Here is a 19263-nt window from a genome sequence, read left to right on the forward strand (position 1 = left end):
AAGAGTGAGATCTTTAAGAGTTGCTTTGTGCATGGGTTCAAAAGGTGATCCCATGAGTTTTGTAAGTACCACGTTAAGGTCCCATCCGGGAGCTGGGTCAGCTATCGGGGGGTGTATTCTCTTTACTCCCTCCATGAAGGCCTTTATAACAGGGATCTTCCACCACGACACTTTGAGTTGGGAAGTGGTGTATGCAGAAAGTGCCGCTAGGTGGACTTTAATGGAATTGAACACTAGACCTGAATCCAATAAATGGGTCAGGTATAGAACAATATGTGTGGGAGAGCAGTCAATTGGGTTGATGCTCTTTCCTCTGCACCAGATGACAAATCTCTTCCATTTGCTAGAATAGCAGTGGCGAGTGTTAGGTTTTCTGGCTTCCCTGAGGATGTCCATGCATCTCTGCGGGAGCTGTAGATGTCCAAATTCTACGATCTCAGGAGCCAGGCTGCTAAGTTCATGTTCTGGGGGCATGGATGCAGAGTCCTGCCCCTGTCTTGTGACAGCATGTTGTACGGGCAGGGGAGTTTCACTGGGGGAGATGGAGACATCTCCATCAAGTGAGCGAACCATGGCTGTCGGGCCCACATTGGGGCCACCAGTATCATGGTTACTTGTTCCTGGTGCATCTTGTGCACCACCTTGTTGAGAAGGGGAGTCGGGGGAAAAGCGTAAACAAATTTCCCTGACCATTGAATCGACAGACCGTTCCCCTTGGATTGGTTTTGGGGGTACCTGGAGGCGTAACTTTGGCATTGTGAGTTCTCCAGGGTTGCGAACAGGTCTATTTCTGGGAATCCCCATTGCGTGAAGACGTCGAAGACGATGTCTTCGTGCAGTCGCCATTCATACTCTTCGGGCAGGGGGAAATCTCTGCTGAGTTTGTCTGCCAGCAGATTGAGTTCCCCTGGTACATGTTGTGACAGAAGGAACATTCTGTTTGAGAGCCCACTTCCATATGTTTTGGGCCAGTTTGGACAGTCCTGGAGAGTGGGTTCCCCCCTGCTTGTTGATGTAATACATGGCTGTGGTGCTGTCTGTAAGGACCATCACTGTCCTGCCTTGTAGGTGTTCCTGGAAGGCTTTTAGCGCCTTGAACACCGCTAGTAGCTCCAGAAGATTGATGTGTTTGGATGCTACGCTCGGAGTCCACTCTCCGTGAGCAGTCTGATGGGATAGGTGAGCCCCCCATCCTGTGAGGGATGCGTCTGTGGTTAGAGTGGCTTCCGCCGCGGGTGTGGCAAAGGGTTTCCCTTTTTCTAGGTTTTCTTTTGTCCACCACCGTAGCGAGAGAACTAAGGCCTGCGAGACCACCACTAGATCGATCCATAGTCCGCTGGCCTGACACCACTGGCTGTTGAGCCACTCTTGCATTGGGCGCATGCGCAGGTGCGCGTGAGGTACCAAATAAATACACGACGCCATCATGCCTAGCAAGCGCATTGCTTTGCGTACCGTCACCTCTCGACCGGACACATATTGAGGGATCTGAAACAACATGTTTTGAACCCTCTCTTTGGAGGGGAAGACGAGGCCATCCTTTGTTTGAATTAGAGCCCCTAGGAATTGTTTGATTTGGCTGGGGTCTAGGCTGGACTTCTTTTCGTTGATGGAGAAGCCCAACTGGAACAAAAGGTCTACAGTCTTTTGGGTATTGGAGAAGCATGTTTCATAAGAATCCCCTGTTATGAGCCAGTCGTCGAGGTAAGGGTAAACTGGGATGGACAACCTGCGCAGGTGGGCCGCTGCCACTGCCAGTACCTTCGTGAATACTCTCGGTGCTGATGCTATGCCGAAGGGTAGCACTCTGAACTGGTAGTGTTTGCCCTCTATCATGAACCGGAGGTATTTTCTGTGCGCTGGCAACATTAAAATATGAAAGTATGCATCTTTCATGTCTAATGTTGTCATGTAATCTCCCTGTGATAGCAGTGGGATCACTTCCTGTAGGGTCACCATACGAAACTTTTGGGGTTTGATAAACTTGTTCGCTGGGCGCAGATCTAATACAGGGCGCATGGTTAGATCCTTTTTGGGTACAAGAAAGTACACTGAATAAATACCTTCCGTTACCTGAGATAGAGGCACGACCTCTATGGCTCCCTTTTCCAGCAGTTGCTGTACTTCTTGTAGAAGGATGGCAAGATGTTCCGGTGACATGCGTCGTCCCCTCGGGGGTTTGTATGTTGGGGAACTGTTGAATTCGATGCAGTATCCGTGGGCTACGGTGGAAAGTACCCAGCGGTCTGACGTTATACCCTCCCATGCTGGAAGAAAGGATGTTATCCGGCCCCCGACCGGTGTTGCATGGGAGGGGACGTGAATCTTCGCATGACTTGGTGTTGTTAGGGGCTTGGGAACCTCTGGGGGTGGACCCTCACCCTCTTCCTTTGCCCCGGCGCTGTCCTCTTTGACTGTACTGGCCACTACTGGTCTGGAAATTGGTGGCAGGGTACTGTTGCTGCTGGTTTTGTTGTTGGCGTTGGCCACGAAAAAAGCGTTTATTGCCATATCCGCGCCTGGTAGCGGGCTTAGAGATTTGGTCAAGAGTTTTGATTGTATCGAACTCTTTTTTAGCCATCTCCAGAGCCTCATCCACCGCCTTCCCGAAGAGGTTAGAGTCTTCAACAGGTTTATTTATTAAAGACGCCTGTGTCTCCGGTTTGAACCCTGAGTTGCGCAGCCATACGTGTCGTTTTAGGACTATTCCCTGAACTAGGGAACGTCCCGCAGTTTCTGCCGCATCCAGAGAGCTCTTCACAATACTCTGGTTGACCTGGGTTCCTTCGCCAATAGTTGAAAGCAGGCGTGTACGTAATGGTTCCGGCGCTTCTTCGGCGTCTTTGCGCAGTTTGGCCCACTGCGCGTCCGCATAGCTAGCGAGCAAAGAATTGTTGTTGGCAATTCTTGCCGAAAAGGCGGCCGAGGATGTAATTCTTTTAGCAAGGGCATTTAACCGCTTGCCCTCCTTTTCTGGTGGTGCCTCACTGGTGGAAAGTGGTACCCCTGCCCTCTTTCTTGTGTTGTTTACTACCAGGGAATCTGGAATGGAATGGCCCCTGATGTACAGCGGGTCTGAGGGTGAAGGAGTGAAAAGTTTTTCAATTCTAGGATTGACCCCTCTGATTAGTGCGGGTGTGGACAGCGAAGGGATGATTCTCCTTTTCACCGAAGCGAGGAGGGGAATTGTCTGACTGACCGGGGGTTTCTCCTTAATTACCCTTTCTACGAAGTCTAATTCAGGGGAGAGCTCCCCAGTGTCTAGTTCGAAGTGTGCTGCTGCTCTGCGCAACAGGGCATTAAACGTGGGTTGATCGTCAATGGGAGACGTGTTTCTAACAGGTGAAATGTCAGGAGGATTTAGGTTCAGGACATCAGTGTCGGAATATATTGATGGTGATTGCCAGGGGTGAGAAGGTCCTTCTTCTGGATTTTCTCCGAAGCCTTCTCCTACCGAGTCTGGGCTGTCTTCCAGACCTTCCTCCTGGTTCCGTCCGTCTTCCTCGTCCATAAAATCATCCTCTTCCTCAAAATAATGTTCTTCCCCAGTGAGGTCATACACACTGTGGAAGTCTGAGGCTGTGTCCTGGTGGGGATTGATTAATCTTGGAATTTTGGCCCTGGGGTCCTCCTGAGGCCCTTCTCTTATTCTCTTTGGAGTGGGAGGGTTTTGGGCATTCATAAACCTCTCCATTCTTTCCATGCAGAGATGGAGCCTTTCCATGGTTTCATGGGGTACCCCTGAGCGGTCTAGCGGGGGAAAATTGGTGTCTTGTAGCTGAACACGGCTCGACCTCTCCCATAACGTCGAGGAAAGTGTCCCGTCGCCTTCCGAAAAGCCTTCAGGTGTGTCTTTCGACCTTTGCGTAGCGCTCGACGTGTCTTTCGGCGTACGCTTGTGGGCGTCGGCTACCACGATCCTCGCCAAGCTCTCAGCGACTTGTTTGTCAGCGGAGAGCTGTGGTTTCGACGTTATGGGTGTCGAACGCTCTACGGCGGCATGCGCTTTCTGCTGATGCGCTCCGGCCGATGATTTGGGGGCGGCGCCCTTATTTGCCGAAAGCCCAGTCGCTGGTCGCGGCTGCGAGAGGGGCTTCGAACCCGAACGGTCCGAGGAGGCCGCCGGTGAAACCTGCGTCTCCTTGGGCGCTGATGCTCTCTTTGCCTTCGGCAAAGAAGAGCCATGGGTTGTGTGCTTATGTGTGGTCTTGTGTGCGTCAGTGTCGCCGGGGTGTTCATCCCCATAAGCAGGGCGTGAGCCGAGCCCGTCGGGGCCGGGGACAGACGACGAAGCGCGTGTGCGCTCTCTAGGGGGGTTTACGACTTCCGTAGCGGAGGTCGTGGTATCACGTTCCTCGTCACTGTCGGAGGTAGCGACGGTGGGTGGAGCGCCGGCCTTCGACATAGCGTAGGCCGCCCACCTTTTGACCCTACGGTCTTTTAGAGTCTTCGGCTTAAGAAGCCGACAAGCCGTGCAACTTTCCTCCTTGTGATCGAGGGGCAAGCAGCGGTTACACCGTGAATGCTTGTCCTTCCAAGTAAACTTGCCCTTGCAAAGCGGGCAAAACCTAAAGGGTGTCCTCTCCATAGCTGAGGCAATAAAACGTGATAACCACCCCAAGGGAAAGGAAGGGGAAAAGGAAAGGCATTCTCAGAAAAGAATTAGAGATGTCCCACGACCCCCACTCTCCCTACTGTATTTGGCCTGCGAGGCCAGGCCACGTGTTCGGCAACGCCGAAGGATCTCCTCCGCTCGTCCCCTCCGTCGAAGATCTTGCTCGGCGGAGAAGCTTCACAACAGCGTCGAGGGGAGGATCGATATGTTATATATTAATATAGGAAAACGACCAAAGGTCGAGGAGATGAAATCTGCAATGTCTCTCGAGGAGCTCCGCGTAAAGGCGACCAGTATCTGGGAGGAAAAAAACAATCTGAGGGACCTCGACGCGTGAGGGATTGTGGGTACAACACACGTCACTATAGGGATAGTGTTACAGACACGCCTTGTCGACGTCCCCTTTTCGACTACGAAAAACAAAATGCAATACTCCGCAGTGACCACTGGATGTCGGACCTATGCACAGCATGTGATTCTAAGCAGATTAACAAACATCAGAAATATATGTTAGGTTATTTATAACGCGCTTAATACCCAGAGGTTCTAAGCGCAGACCTGAGGATTGAACCTGTGGTGCTCAGTGTCATCTTGCTTCTAAGGCTAGCATGTTGCCCCTGGGCTATCCTCCGGTCCTATTCTTCTCCCGCAGATTCCTCATCTTGATAGATATCTATCATCCAGCTCTGCAGTTTGGAAATGTTTCACCAGGAGGCATAGTGGACCTTGACTAGGCAGTCAATCGTCGATCTGTCTTGTCTGGCTCTCGATCGTCGGCTCAGAATGTGACGTCAGGCGGTTTATATATAGCACGTCACTATGCCCCATGCCTGAACGCTGCAGAAGGAAAACCCACAGGAGGAGGATTTTCTTTTTTTGAATGAATGAGACAGAAGCGGTCATCTAAGAGCCAACACCAGATGCCTTTTCGTTTGGACAGAAGCAAAAATCCACAGGACTTTCTGAGAGGGGATGGATGGGAGGGTCGATAAGGAATCTGCGGGAGAAGAATCCATAGAAAGAGGATTACGGTGAGTAATTTCTCCTTCAATGGATTGCTTTTCTCCCGCAGATTCCTCATCTTGATGGATTCCCCAAGCAGTTAGAATAACGGAGAAGGGAAGAAAGATTCAAACCAGTAGATTCTGTAGAACTGCCCTACCAAACCGTGCATCAGCTCCCTGTGCAACATCCAAGGCATAGTGCTTGGTGAGTGTATATTAGGATGACCATGTGGCTGCTAGACAGGAACCCCTCTTTGGAGGGCTGTAGAGGCCGAAACCCATCTGGTTGAGTCAGCTCCGATGCCCGCTGGAAGCTCCCTGCCTGCAGATTGCTAACACTCAGATATGTACAAAACAATCCAACGTGACAGTTTGTTTTGTTATAGCAAGACCTTTTCGAGATAAAGAATGGGCCACGAATAACTGGTCTGACTTCTGAAACGCGGATGTACGAGCAACATAAAAGCTTAATGCTCTTTTAGGGTCAAGGAAGTGGAACCACTCTTCCTCTTTCGAGGGATGTGGAGTTGGGTAAAAGACAGGAAAATCGATAGACTGGGACAGATGAAACTCAGAAACCAGCCTAGGAAGGAACCCAAGCCTGACTTTGAGGGACAATTTCTCATGAAAGAACCTTAGAAAAAAGATATTTGCAGCACACAGCTTGCTGCTCACTAACCTTCCTGGCAGATGCGATTGCCACCAAAAAGGCTATCTTTAGGGATAACAGCCATAAAGAACATGAGTGCGTAGGTTAAAACGGAACCGCCATCAAGTAGGTCAAAACCAGATGAAGATCCCAATCTGGGACGACAAAGGGGGTTGGTGGAAACATATTGAGAAGACCCTTCAGGAATTGGGACATGACTGGAATAATAAATAAGGAACCTTGGTCTGGGGACCACTTAAACATAGACAGGGCCGCCAAATTTCCTTTGGCTGTGTTAAGCTGAAGGCCTGATGAGGCCAGTGACAGAAGGGACCCCATCAGTGTGGTAGTGGGGCAAGCGATACGGTCAATCTTGCATTCCCTGCACCACGCCATAAATCTTCTCCACCTGCACGGGTACAGAAATCTTGTAGAAGGTCTGTGTGCAGCCAGCAAGTACCTCATCAGAGAGGTCCCATTCATCATACCTCATCCTCTAAAGAGCCACACATGTAGTCTGAGGAAATCTGGGATAGGGTGGAACAGTCGACCTTCCTGGGTGAGGAGATCCAGACGCTGAAGCAACCTGTGAGGCAGACAGATGGTCAGATCCAAGAGATCGGAGTAACACGTCCTCTTTGTCCAATTTGAGCCGATCAAGATCATGGTCCCTTGAAACCTATTCAACCTTCTGAGAACCCATGGAATGATGGGAATCGGCGGGAAGGCATAGTGAGGGAGAAGGTGCAATCCACCAGAAATGCTTCCACCAGTGCTCCGTTTGCTAGGAATTCCCTTGAGCAAAACTGTTCGCACTTCCTGTTTTACTCTGTGGTGCACAGATCCACTGCTGGGGTACCCCAGAGAGCGAATACCTCCTCTAGGACTTCCTGACGCACTTCCCACTCGTGCAAGTCTGTGCTCTGCCTGCTCAGAGCATCTTCCAAGGTGTTCTCCGTCCCCACCAGATGAATTGCCGAGACTGAGATTTGGTTTTCCCTCAACCAGAACCACAGCTGTATTGCCTCCGTGCAGAGGGGGAGGGAGTGCTCACCACCCTGCTAGTTGAGGTAGGGCATGGCCACTGGGTTGTCTGTCAGGACGAGGACATGCTTCCCTCAGAGACAGGGCATAGGCCCTCAGGGTTAACCTGATGGCTTGCAACTCCAGCCTGTTGATATGCCACCTGGATGGAGGTCAGAGGCCACTCACCTGCAATTCCTCACAGTCAGCGCCCCAAACCTTCAGAGACGCATCCGTGACCACTCTGGTTTGGGGCCAAGGCAGCAGAAGGGTTCCCCAGCCATGAGATTTCTGTGCGTGTTCCGCCAGCCGAGTTTGCGGACTACACGGCTGGACACAGAGGTAGTCCGCGAGTGCTCTCAGATACTGAGACCACTATTCCCTCAGTAGCCACTGAAGGGATCTCATGCACAGCCTGGCCTCTGGCACTAGACAAACAGTAGGCCATAAGACCGAAAAGGCAGAGGAAAGAAGTCCCTGGTAGGGTGGCGTGGTTCTGAAACAAATGCCCCATATGGGCTATTTGCTGACTCTCTCTTTGGGAGGAAAAGCCTTTCCTACCCGAGTGTCTAGGACTGCTCCATGAACTGGAGCCACTGAACTCGTGTCAAAGTGACTTCAAGTTGAGGGCGAAGCCCAGCCTGTGCAGTAGCAGGCAGTTGTCTTCCAGATGAGACAAAATTTGCCCTGTTAACTTCACCCAGATCAGCGAGTTGTCCAGGTACAGGAATACATGGTTCCCGCATCACCTGAGGTGAGCCGTGACTGCTGCCATGAGCTTGGTGGAGACCCTGGGGGGAGAGGTCAACCCAAAGGGCAACACCTTGAACTGATAGTGCTGGTCCCCTATGACGAACCTTATGAACTTCCTGTGCTTTTGGTGTATTGGCACATGGAAATAAGCGTCCTGCAGGTCTATCGACATCAACCAGTCCTGAAATTCGTGGAGAATTTCCCTCAATGTCACCATCCTGAATTTGTCTTTCCTCAGGAACTTCTTTAGGACCATGAGGTTCAGATTGGGACGGAGACCTCCTCCCTTCTTGGGTACCAGGAAACAGTGGGAATACCAGCCCGATCCTCTCTGTTCGGGAGGTACCTCTTCCACGGCACCCTTTGAAAACAGGGCTCTCTGTTCTTCCTGGAGCTCCTGTCCCAGTTGGATTGGGGGAGGTGCGGGTCTGTCTGCTGATCTGTTTAGAATGGGCAAACAACAACCTCACTGAATCAACTGCAGGGCCCATGCGTCAGAGGTTATCTCCTGCCACTGGAGTAAATGCCCCGCCAACCGTCCACAAAACCGGTGCATTGTGGAGGGGAAATTAAAGCGGCTTAGAGGGTGCAGGCATCCCAGCTGCTGTTGATGCTTGTTGGCCTCTAGAGGCCCCTTCTGGGGCACGAGAAGCACCTCTGTCCGGCTCGCAGGAGCAGCACCTTCCTGCCATAGGTTACGCAACGCCTATAGCCCATGCCTCTGGAGGAAAAGCTGAAGGCAGGCCAGGCCGGCTGCGCTGCTAGGCCCAGTGATTTAGCAGCCAACTTGGATTCTTTAAACTTTTCCAAGGATTTGTCTGCTTTCTGACTGAAAAGCATGTCTCCCTCAAAAGGCATGTCCAGCAACCTGCTCTGAACATTCTGGGAGAAGACAGAAGTTTTCAGGTAGGATTGCAAGTTTTCAGGTAGGATTGCCGCCTCATTAGCAATACTGAACCTGTTGCTCGGCCAACGCAGTGCGCTACATCCAGGTCTGTCTGTAATTACATGCTTGGCCACCTCCTTCCCATCCTCCACCAGCTGTAAAAATCTGTCCCACATGGCACCCTCAGGGACACATTCAGCAGCATGTTCCACAGCTTTCCACAAGCCGAAGGAGTATTTCGGGAATCCACAGGCTATGTTTGTGGCCTTGAGCACCATGCTGCCAGAAGTGAACACCTTTCTGGCCAATGCGTCCGATTTCTTTCCCTCTATGTCCACAGGTAGATTGGAAGTGGATGGCGCTGGGCTGGTGGAAATAGTGACAGCCTGTATAACCAACCCTTCCCGGGTAAGGGTGTGTTGCGAGGAAAGGAGGGTCTCCTCTTGCCGGCCTATACTTCCCTGTAAAATTGACGTTTACACAGGGAATAGTCCAAGGCTGCTTCCATAAGGAGGATAAAGACTCCGCAATGGCTGGGTGAAATGGCATGTTATGCTCAACTGTGGGACCCTCGTCCAAGATATTAGTGAGCTCATAATCTGGAAGAGACGTGGTAGATGCTTTCAATCCAAGGGTGTCAACAACCCTGTCAAGCAGAGCCCTGAACTTGACATTAGCACGAGTATAGGGATGGTTTTGTTGCAACTCAAGATCTGGAGAAGTATCCAGGCCACTAGTGTCCTGTAAACCTTGAGCCAAGGCCAATAAATCAGCCGGGTCGTCGAAATAATCGATACTGCCGGCTCCTGTGTAAACTGGGTCAACTTGCTCTTCGTGGTCATTGATGCCGAAAATGCATTGCATCGAGTCGAAGAATCCCGATCTCAATAACGGCACGAAAGAACCATCGCCGACTGTCGGCGCTGAGGGGTTAACTGCCGACGGAGTAGGCTTTGAAGCCAGAGTGGCTTTTGATGCTGATGGTTCCTTCAGCCCTAAGGGACACTCAGACAAGCGATGCATGCTGTGGGGCTTGGCGTTGTGGAAATTTATGTCTAGTAGGCGTGACGGCCGAAGGCGTTTGATGTCGACAGAGTGGCTGGCTTGGGGTCGGGAGCACCAAGCGCTACTTTTGCCGCCAAAGCTTGCTGGTCTGGGGCCGGAGCCACACCTACAGCAGCATGCTTTAAAATGTTACCACTCTTCCCGAGTGGTCGGCCCCGTTGAGAGCTTACCTTGTTCTGACAACGAGCTGGACTTGCGTTGATGGCGGTAGTATTGCTTCTTTTTCTGCAAGGAATAGGAGGAATGGCTTCTGGAATGGGACCGTTCTTGGTCTTCTTGCAATGTCGTTCCTTCCCCTCGCTGAGGTTGGGCTCCTCAGCCTTGGCCTCCAAAGAATGGACGAGAGAGTGCGCCAGAGATTGGCAGAAAGTCTGCCCAAAGCCAGTTTCCCGACTCGCTCACCTAGGGACTTAGGCTGCATCTTTGTGCACAACGGCCAGACACCACAGACAGACATCATGGGGGTCGGTCACAGACGTTTTGGCCTCGCAATCGCAGCATTGCTTGAAGTGCAAAATCCTGTGAGACGTCATCTCATTGAGGTTTTCTAGAATAAACATACAATTTGGTACAAAAAGACATTGAGTACACTCGAGACATGTTCCCTATGCAGCGTGCAAGCAGGAGGAAAAAAGGAACGGAGGCATGGTGCGTAGTGACATGCTATATATACGATGCCTGATGTCACTTCCGGAGCCGATGATCGAGATTCGGACAAGACAGATCGATGGCAGAGTCGAGGGTCACTATGCCCCCTGGCGAAATTTTTCTGAACAGCAGAGCTGGATGATGAATATCTATCAAGAAGAGCAATCTGCGGGAGAAAAGCAATCAATTGAACTACGTGTAAAGGAGGAGCCATTCCTTGAAGAGGAAGGGCTTGAGCTCTTTCCTGAACAATAGAAGTGATAGGGCAAGTCTGATGTTGACGGGGGCGGTTCCAGGATCTTGGAGGATAGACAGAGAAGGCCTGTCTTCTGGTTCTTTACTTCCTGCACTGGCTTAATTCAAGTCTGCACATTTCCTTACTTCTGGTGAATTGCAGGCCTCTCAAGATGAGTTTCTCAGTGAGGTAGCTTGGGGACTTCAGGATGACAGCCTTGTACATCATGCAACAGAAAGAAGGAAACATAAAAGAAAGCGAATGTTACGAAAGGAAGTACAGAGAAAGAACCAAAGTAAATACAATACACAAGATAGAGAATGTCAGAATAAGGTGAACCCCAATTGTCTAGAAGGCCAGAAGTACAGAAGAAATTGTACATCACCACGTTGTCCTTTAAAAAGGATCAAAGAAAGTATAAATGTCAAGGAAAGATATTCTTCAGGGGGAATATTAAGTTGATCATCTCATAAAAGAGCTGCATGAACTGATACAGCAACTAACTAACTGACTATTGAAAGATTACCTATTAACCAGAAACCCAGAGACTGATACAAGAAGGGAGCCATTCTCTTGAACTTAAGTTTATTTAAAATAGTGGTAGGGCCACTCAGATTAGTTTTGGACAGCGGACATAATCCTTTGGACATTCACGGATGACTGACAAACAGCTATATAGGCAGGGAACATCCCATAGGGATAGGGAAAGTTACGCCTTATTTTTATTTCTTGATAAAACATTTGTCCTCGTCCTTCTTCTGACCCTCCACAGGAAGCAATGGAAGAGACAGTTGAACAAAGGCAACAATCAGCCTGTAAAGTTGCAGGTTTCCTGTGCATAATCCAAGCAGCATTTGGCACACATGCTCCAGGACGGGTTGTCCAATCTCCACAAATCAGTCCAACGCTCCCACGACACTAGGGTCCATGTGTCAACGGTAAAACAGTTTGCACCCCAGTTCTCTCAACGACCAGAGCATAACAGGGGAGGAGGATAGAACCAACGTGAGGGAGATAAATAGCAGGTCAGAAGAGCAGAGTTGAGTATCAGAAAGGTGAGGTAGAGGTTGGAGTTGCAGGAGGGAAAAGATCAAGGAGGAGGAACAAAGGCGTACAAGGGAGAGTTTGAAGTTGCAAAGGTTAAGCAAGAGAATGGAGAAGTTGCAGCTGGAAGAGGGAAAGTTCAAGAAGTCGGAGAACGTCAGGAGTGAGGAGGAGGATGGTCTTGAAAAAGAGAGAAAAAAGGGAAGGGAATAAAGGGGGTAATAGTAACAAAGTGGATAGAGGAAACCTGAGTCTAAGCAAGCCAACAGAGTTTCAAGGTTTGCAGTGGCTTAGCACATTACAGGGCTAAGAGGAAGTTAAAAGTATAACAAAGATTGTTGTTCACTAGGTACCTGTATCCAACAGCAGAAGACATAAGAACCATGGTAATTAGAGAAGGGGATAAGGAGAGGTCCAAGACAGAAAAGCACATTATTGGTTGCATACAGTTACATCTGTTATTCTGCAGGGGACAGACCCAGCTGTAGTTTACTGAAAACCATATATCAAATGTATGAGACAAGCTGCCAAACCTGATCATTTGGTGTCCTTCCAAGGAGTTGGACCAGTGGTGGATTCCGAAGGAACCTGAACCTCTGGGAGAATCCCAAAGAATCTGAGTCTGTGGTGGGCACCATTAGCCTTGTTGTGGGCTCTCTAGGAAACCAGGTCTCTGATGGTGTTTTGATTTGATCGAACCCTGCAACTTAATCCATACCCTAAATACTGCCCTTGGTGAGGAGTGTTGAGAGGAGGACTAAAAATAATGTGAAATGTTGGAAATAATAAAAAGTAGAGACATGACAAAATATTGAGCCCTGCTCACAAATGATCATTTGTTTCAAAGTATAGCGCAAGCAAATCGAGTGCCTGAGCAAGTTTAGGAGACATGTACTGTGGAAAACTTTAGCTGTGTTATGGAGTGTTGAAATATTAAAGTCAAACTTCTCAAAAATTGGTCAGGAACATTTGGGAAGGAAGTTATTAAGAGGGTGATTGCCAGGCCCAAATCATCACAATCGCATGGCCCGGATAGGCTTGCGAATATACTAATCAAGAAACAATGGCAAGGCTGGGCTGGAATCTGCGCTACTCTATGTTCAAAGGTGTGAAAGCAAATCAAATTACATACTATGTTGCCAAAATAAATTACAATAACAGATCTTAAGAAAGGACAACTATTGTAAGCATTAATATCAAGCAGAATAATGACTTCAGGAATCATGAGTTAGGGAGGAAGCTATAATGCTTTCCTTTTACTGTGGCTTTAGAAAAGGCTTAGGTACCACATGTAACATTTTTGTGTTAACGTTTTAAAATAGAAAGCACTGGTAAAAACGAGTCCACCACTTTACGCCACATTTTAAATCTCACAGCAGTGTTTGACAGAGGAATATATGGACAAAGCAGTATACATGGGGTATAGATCTCAAGCATCTCGCATAAATACTGTTGCTATATTCAGGGGTGATAATCCGCATTGGCTTAAATGGTCAAGGTGTACTATCCAAGGAAACACTAACTAATCTGGGTTCAAAGCAGGGTTGAGTTCTCAACTCCTGCCTTTTTGATACGTATATTTCTATTCTTATTATATCTTACACCAGAGCAGTGACCTTCTCCCTTTACTTCTTCACACCGTTGGGTGATGTTTCCTCTTGCCAACTCTATTTCGCTAACACCTCCTTCACCGCTTTGGGAAACTGTTTCCACTCCCAAGATCATTCCCACCATCAACTCCTTCAAACCTTTGGGAACAACATTCTCCAAGTTCATCTTTACTATCTTAGACAACCACTGCATCACTTCTTACCAGCAGCTCCAGTTCTCTTGGCTCCTCGGTTTAGTCTCCTGGGTCTCTCTACACAAGCTCCCCGGCTACAGTTTGGCCCAGCCTTCTGAAACTCTCTTCCAATATCCACAGCTCTGCTTCTGGCTGCTCGCTTCTCCATTTGGCTACCAACACAGCTTCTGTCTTCTGTCTCCGGCTCCTACTCCAACCACTTCTCATTTCAGACTTACACCTTCTGCTTTAGCCCCAGCCTCCCACCCTCTCTGTTGAACGAAAACTCAGATGCGTCCGCTGGGATGGGGTTTGGCTGTCAGGCCCGCACCCTGGAACAGCTCCACCTCGGATGTTGAACTCAGGATTGGCTTATGTCTCCCCACCTTAGCCCGTCCTCTCTCTGCCTGGCCACAATGGCCATGCCTTCGAGCCTTCGAGCCTCTCTCAGGGGAAAGGGAACTCGGGTGTCTCTTTAGGTAGCTAATGCAGCGATTGGCTGCAGGGCCCTATCCCCCAGGGAAGGCTTCCAGTTCTGATGTGTGTATCTGGGGCTGGCTAAAGCCTCCTGTCCCTTTTTGGGTGCTTCGCTAATTTTCGCACCCTAGCCCTATTAACTGTATGACAGTAGATGCCTTGTATGATGAATGGATGGATAGTCGACAGTCCTAATTAAGGTCTCCCCGTTTCCCTTTTGCAGATTTAGATGAAATTTCTACACCTGCATGAGGCAAGTAGGCTTCCTTAAAGGGCAGTAGCTACATGGTCACCAGCTTCAGTGGAAGCAGAATCACTGTGCTTTGGGATTGGTGTCTGCTTCCCAGGTGTAGGAACTGGCGTAGGAACTGTGCCCCTGAAAGGCACACTTTCCCTAGTTGGCACTATGTTACTATCCCATGACCTGAGAGCTGCACTAAATGAGGATAACCTGGGAATCCTTTCGCTATCACCACAGGTCCATAATTCACTAGTTTGGGGAGGCACACAACACCCTTGGTCACCCCACTGGAGGTCCCCAAAGCGAGGAAGGGGACTACATCAAATGTTCAGCAGAAAAATATTGGAAATAAAAATTGCTGATCCACTGATAAGATGTGCATGCTGGAACTTCTAACCAGACATTTTTCTTAAAGGTGGAAAAACATCATATCACATCGCTCATAGATTGCATGATCTACACAGTTCAAGAGAATGCATCAGTGAATATTCTTGCCTATGTATTCAATCCAGCTGATACCCCTTGAATACTTAATGAGATGCTACACCAGCGCATGAGTGTCAACATGCAAATACCCTTATTTGAACCAACTACTTGTCTTGTGTGATGAATCCAGTGAATTTGTCCCTTCTAACCAGTGGTGGGGCAAGCAGGAATCCCACTCAGGGTGATTCCCCTGCCCCCGTCCAGGGAGAAGGAAGGCCCAAGTCAGGGTTCCAACCCACCTCCTTTCCATAACTCCAATGTATGCTGGTTATATGGGAATTAAACATGGTAATAATGTACACAAGGCACCTTTAAAGTGGGTGGCTTGCGGTTCTCACCTGCACTCATTATCTCCCGGTGAGACCTATGACCAATGGAACTTTCACCTCCATTCCAGGCAGAAACTTAAAGATAACAAGAAGCCAGCCGAAGAAGAGAAGCACATGCAGAGGAGGGAGGCCGTCCCTCCGACGAAGAACAGAGAACCACGCAGACGACGTTGTGGGTGAAGACCCAGATCGCCGCAGTGAATGCGGCTACTTCATCGAAGGCACAGACCCGAATAAGGCAGGGGCACTGAGGCAAGAAGCGAGTGAGGAAGTAACAAGAAGTATCAATGTCTTGTCGTGTAGACACCAAAGTCCCGAACACGGAGAAGGAAAGCAAAACAGCCGACAGCGCAGACCGGGGTGGATCCACAGGTGCCAGAGAATCTGACTCCAGTACAAAGTACCGCCTCTGGAAAGCAGGTACGCGGCTGCATACAGGGACTTGTTGGAGGGCAGTGAGGCCAACCCTGAACAGTGCTGAACAAGACTGTAGCCCACTTGGAGCTGAGACTCTTTAGACCCCACAAGGCAGGTGAAAGAAAGATATCAAACAGGGCTGAAAAAGCCCATAGCCCACATGGGGTTGCGATTGTGCATATCCCTCAAGTGGGTGAAGGAAACAAACAGAACAAGGCTAAACAAGCCCTCTGCCCACACGGGACTGAGGCTCTGAAGACCCCACAAGAGGGTGAAAGAAAAGGAATCGGAGATATTTGCCCATGGCTGAAATTACCGCAGCCAAATCGTTCGCATGAGAAAGGTGCGAACTACCAAAAGTTTGCACCTTTCTCATGTGAACAAACATACATTCTCACACCCACACACACTCACCCACCCACAACACACCCATTACACACCCCCCACCCACACCCCCAACATAAACAAACCACACTTACCTTGTCTTCACTTCCGTGATCGGGAACCGGCGCTGCAGAGTCCTTTTCTTCTCTTTTTTAAACAGAAGGCTGCGGGGATGTCCCCCGTAGCATCCGCTCACTATACCATAAAGTAAAGTGAGCGGGGGATGGACACCCCCGCAGCCCCCGATTTTTTTTTATAATGCTACCACCAAAGGTTCAAACTTTTGGTGTTCGAATCTTTGGTGGTAGCATTTTTAGATCAAAAGATTCATACAAACCTTTTGATGCAGGAAATTCGTCCTAAACCAAAGAAAAGCACTAAACCGAGCTGAACGAGCCTGTAGCCCAAGGCGAGCTGAGAAACAAAGTAACCCAAGAGGGGGTGAAAGAAATGAAAGACACAGCAGGGCTTAACGAGCGGCGGAGTATGGACCACCCCCGAGAGGGTGTAAGGAGAAACAATCTAAATAGGGTAAAGAAGGCCCACAACCTACACGAGGAGAAGACTGAGAAGCACACAGAAATGTCTAAGAGCGAATTTGGTTTGTTTAGTTTGGCCCACCAAGGGGGGAGTTTGGACATCCCTTGAGGGGGTGTAAGGAGAGCCAATCCAAACGGGGCAAAGCAGGCCTGCAACCGACACGAGAAGAAGACTGAGAAGCACACAGAAATGTCTAAGAGTGAACTTGGTTTGTTTTGTTGGGAATACCCATCTACGGAAGTCAGGACAGTACATACCAGAAGACTGAATAAGATAGAAACTATTCAGACTCCCTGACGAGGACATTGTATTATCTAAAGCTGGGAGAGATTTCCTTTGTTGGTTTGGATTTTGACCATTCTGCGAAACAGAGCTGGAAGAGAGTGAGAACACTGGATAGGGGTCAGAAAATCGCCACTGATCTTTCCAAAGGTGAGTAACTCTGTGCTAACCTGAAGCTTGGTCTCTCTTTCTTTTTCTTTTCATAGTGGTAAGGCAGAAATTGGTTAGATTAGTTTTGACAGAGGACAGATTTTGTTCTTTGGGAGACATCCTGACAAGCACCAGTTGTTTTCTAGCATAGGGAATTCATTATAGAAACAAGGCCTAGAGTAGGTTTTTCCTTTAATTGGTTTAATAAACTATCTTGTTCAAACATGTCCTCTAGTCCGTCTCCTGCGCCTCACTTACCACACTCTCTAGACGCTAGTTAACATGTCTTTGAATGAGCTGTTACATTATTACATATAATGATCTGAGTTGAACCTGATCTAATACAAAGCAGCAATTTCCTTAGCACTGTTTCTACTTATTGATTATTTCCACCCCTTTTGACAAAACACAATAATGTCTTGCCATTTTTGCCAGTACAGAAGAAGAACACAGAATGTATTAGGATCTACTTTATGTTAACTACATCTCTAATTCTGGATGAAACCCCAAACATGAATGAGACATGATGGCAGTGAACATGCAACATCTGGGTAGTTTGTATGTTGTGGCTTTACATTTTCTCTGAGCTTTCTAACATTCCTCATGTAAAGCAGGACATATACAACATGTTAAATGACTAGTTTCTACTTTTATGATGCCAGAGGTCAAGATTAATTCTAAACCTTCCAGCCATCACCTCTTTTGTTTTGCTTTAGTCACCCCACGTGGGATGACTATGCCCAGGTGTGGGTCCCGTGTCTGCTGGGCCTAGAGACCCAAGCTACTCCTCACTGATGACAACCAATGAGGCTGAAACATATTTGGGGATGTGTGTGGTCTCGTGCAGAAGGGATATGAACTAGCAGTTTGGGCTGGACCAAGCCTGATTTGCATATGGTCTTCTGATCTGTAATGGCTTGGAAAGCGAAAGACAATGGCATGGAGGATTGACCAGAGCAATGCCAGAGGTTAAGGTTAATTATAAATATTCCAGCCATCACCTCTTTTGTTTTCCTTTGCTTTAAGTTCTACTTTTAAATATATTTTGTTACTGCCCTGAAAGATTACTTGGCGTCAATATCCATATTCAATCATGAAAACCACTCTCGCTTGCCATAAGGATTTTTGAGTTATCTAAAGCATCATACTCACCTTTATTACTTCCCCTTCTTCCGTCTCAACACCATTATTATGATGATTTAGGCATTCTTCCCCAAACCCATACAACAGAAGACTCGATCACCCACCCACATGTATACTCAAAGCCTCATCTCTAAGCATATGCAACCATGCAAATCCACACTTTCTCTAAGGTATCCTATTCTACTAACCTATCACTTACAAACAGCAATGAAAATGGAAGCCTGATTAGTTTTAGGTTTACATGTATCATGGCATATTCAACACATGTATCCTTACTCGATGCACCCATGAATTGCCCAGGCCTATGGTAATGTAAGAATTTTAAATAAATGTGTTACCTGATTATGATGGACCCACCAAGCACTAGTGATGACGCGTGCATCCCAAGCAGCACTGTAGCAAACTGCCATTGTGCCAGCTTCTGTCAGTGTCCGCGGAGGCACCGGCTCACCTAAAAGTAGCAACAGAGACATGGAACGTTTGGTTAATAGCCAATGCCAATGAACAAAATTACTAATTGCTCATTTAAAATGCATCCAGTAATATCACCAGTTCCAAATCGGCAAAAATACCAATGTGTGATGCTCACATATAAGAAAAGTAACAAATCCACTGCTGTCCTAACCTGCATACATCATGCAACCAATTCCACACAAAAGCTACAGATCTAGAGATGGCAGGTACTGAGAAGAATAGGAATCGAGAGTAGGCATTTAAAAAGATAATTTGTAAGGAACAAGTTACTTATCTATAACTATTTTTCTCTAGCATGTGTCTGTGTTAGGGAAAATTCTCTGTTTAGGCTGAATTACCTAACCTAGCGAGTCCCCCAGCAGTTTTGCTGGATTTTTGGGGTTTCTTTTTTTTCTCCTGCCAAGAGTGAGACTCTTTTACCCTCACTCTTGGACATGATTTGAGTGTGTTCCTTTGACTCTAGATGTGTTTAATGGGCTATGGGGTCTTTTACTCCATAGGGCTTCATGTGTTTTTGTGATGTGTGTTACACAGCACCCTCAGTGCAGTAACACAGGGGTGTCATAGTGACCCCCCAGTATAGACTCCATACCCTGGGACTGACTACTGTCTCCCAGGCCATGTAAAGTCACCAT

At 48.3% G+C, this 19263-nt stretch overlaps 1 protein-coding gene across 2 annotated transcripts in view; it reads right to left on the minus strand.

Annotated features, from left to right (window-relative positions):
• The window catches only part of NEMF (nuclear export mediator factor), a 1733781-nt gene that overhangs the window by 793714 nt on the left and 920804 nt on the right, over positions 1 to 19263 (minus strand). For both annotated transcript variants that reach the window (XM_069637407.1, XM_069637408.1), the window contains one exon: positions 18493 to 18605. In XM_069637407.1, the coding sequence (XP_069493508.1) occupies positions 18493 to 18605 (113 nt within the window). The remainder of the gene's footprint in view (positions 1 to 18492; positions 18606 to 19263) is intronic.

The sequence above is a fragment of the Ambystoma mexicanum genome, chromosome 14 (assembly GCF_040938575.1).
Source record: "Ambystoma mexicanum isolate Mex_15411 chromosome 14, UKY_AmexF1_1, whole genome shotgun sequence".
Lineage (NCBI taxonomy): Eukaryota > Metazoa > Chordata > Amphibia > Caudata > Ambystomatidae > Ambystoma > Ambystoma mexicanum.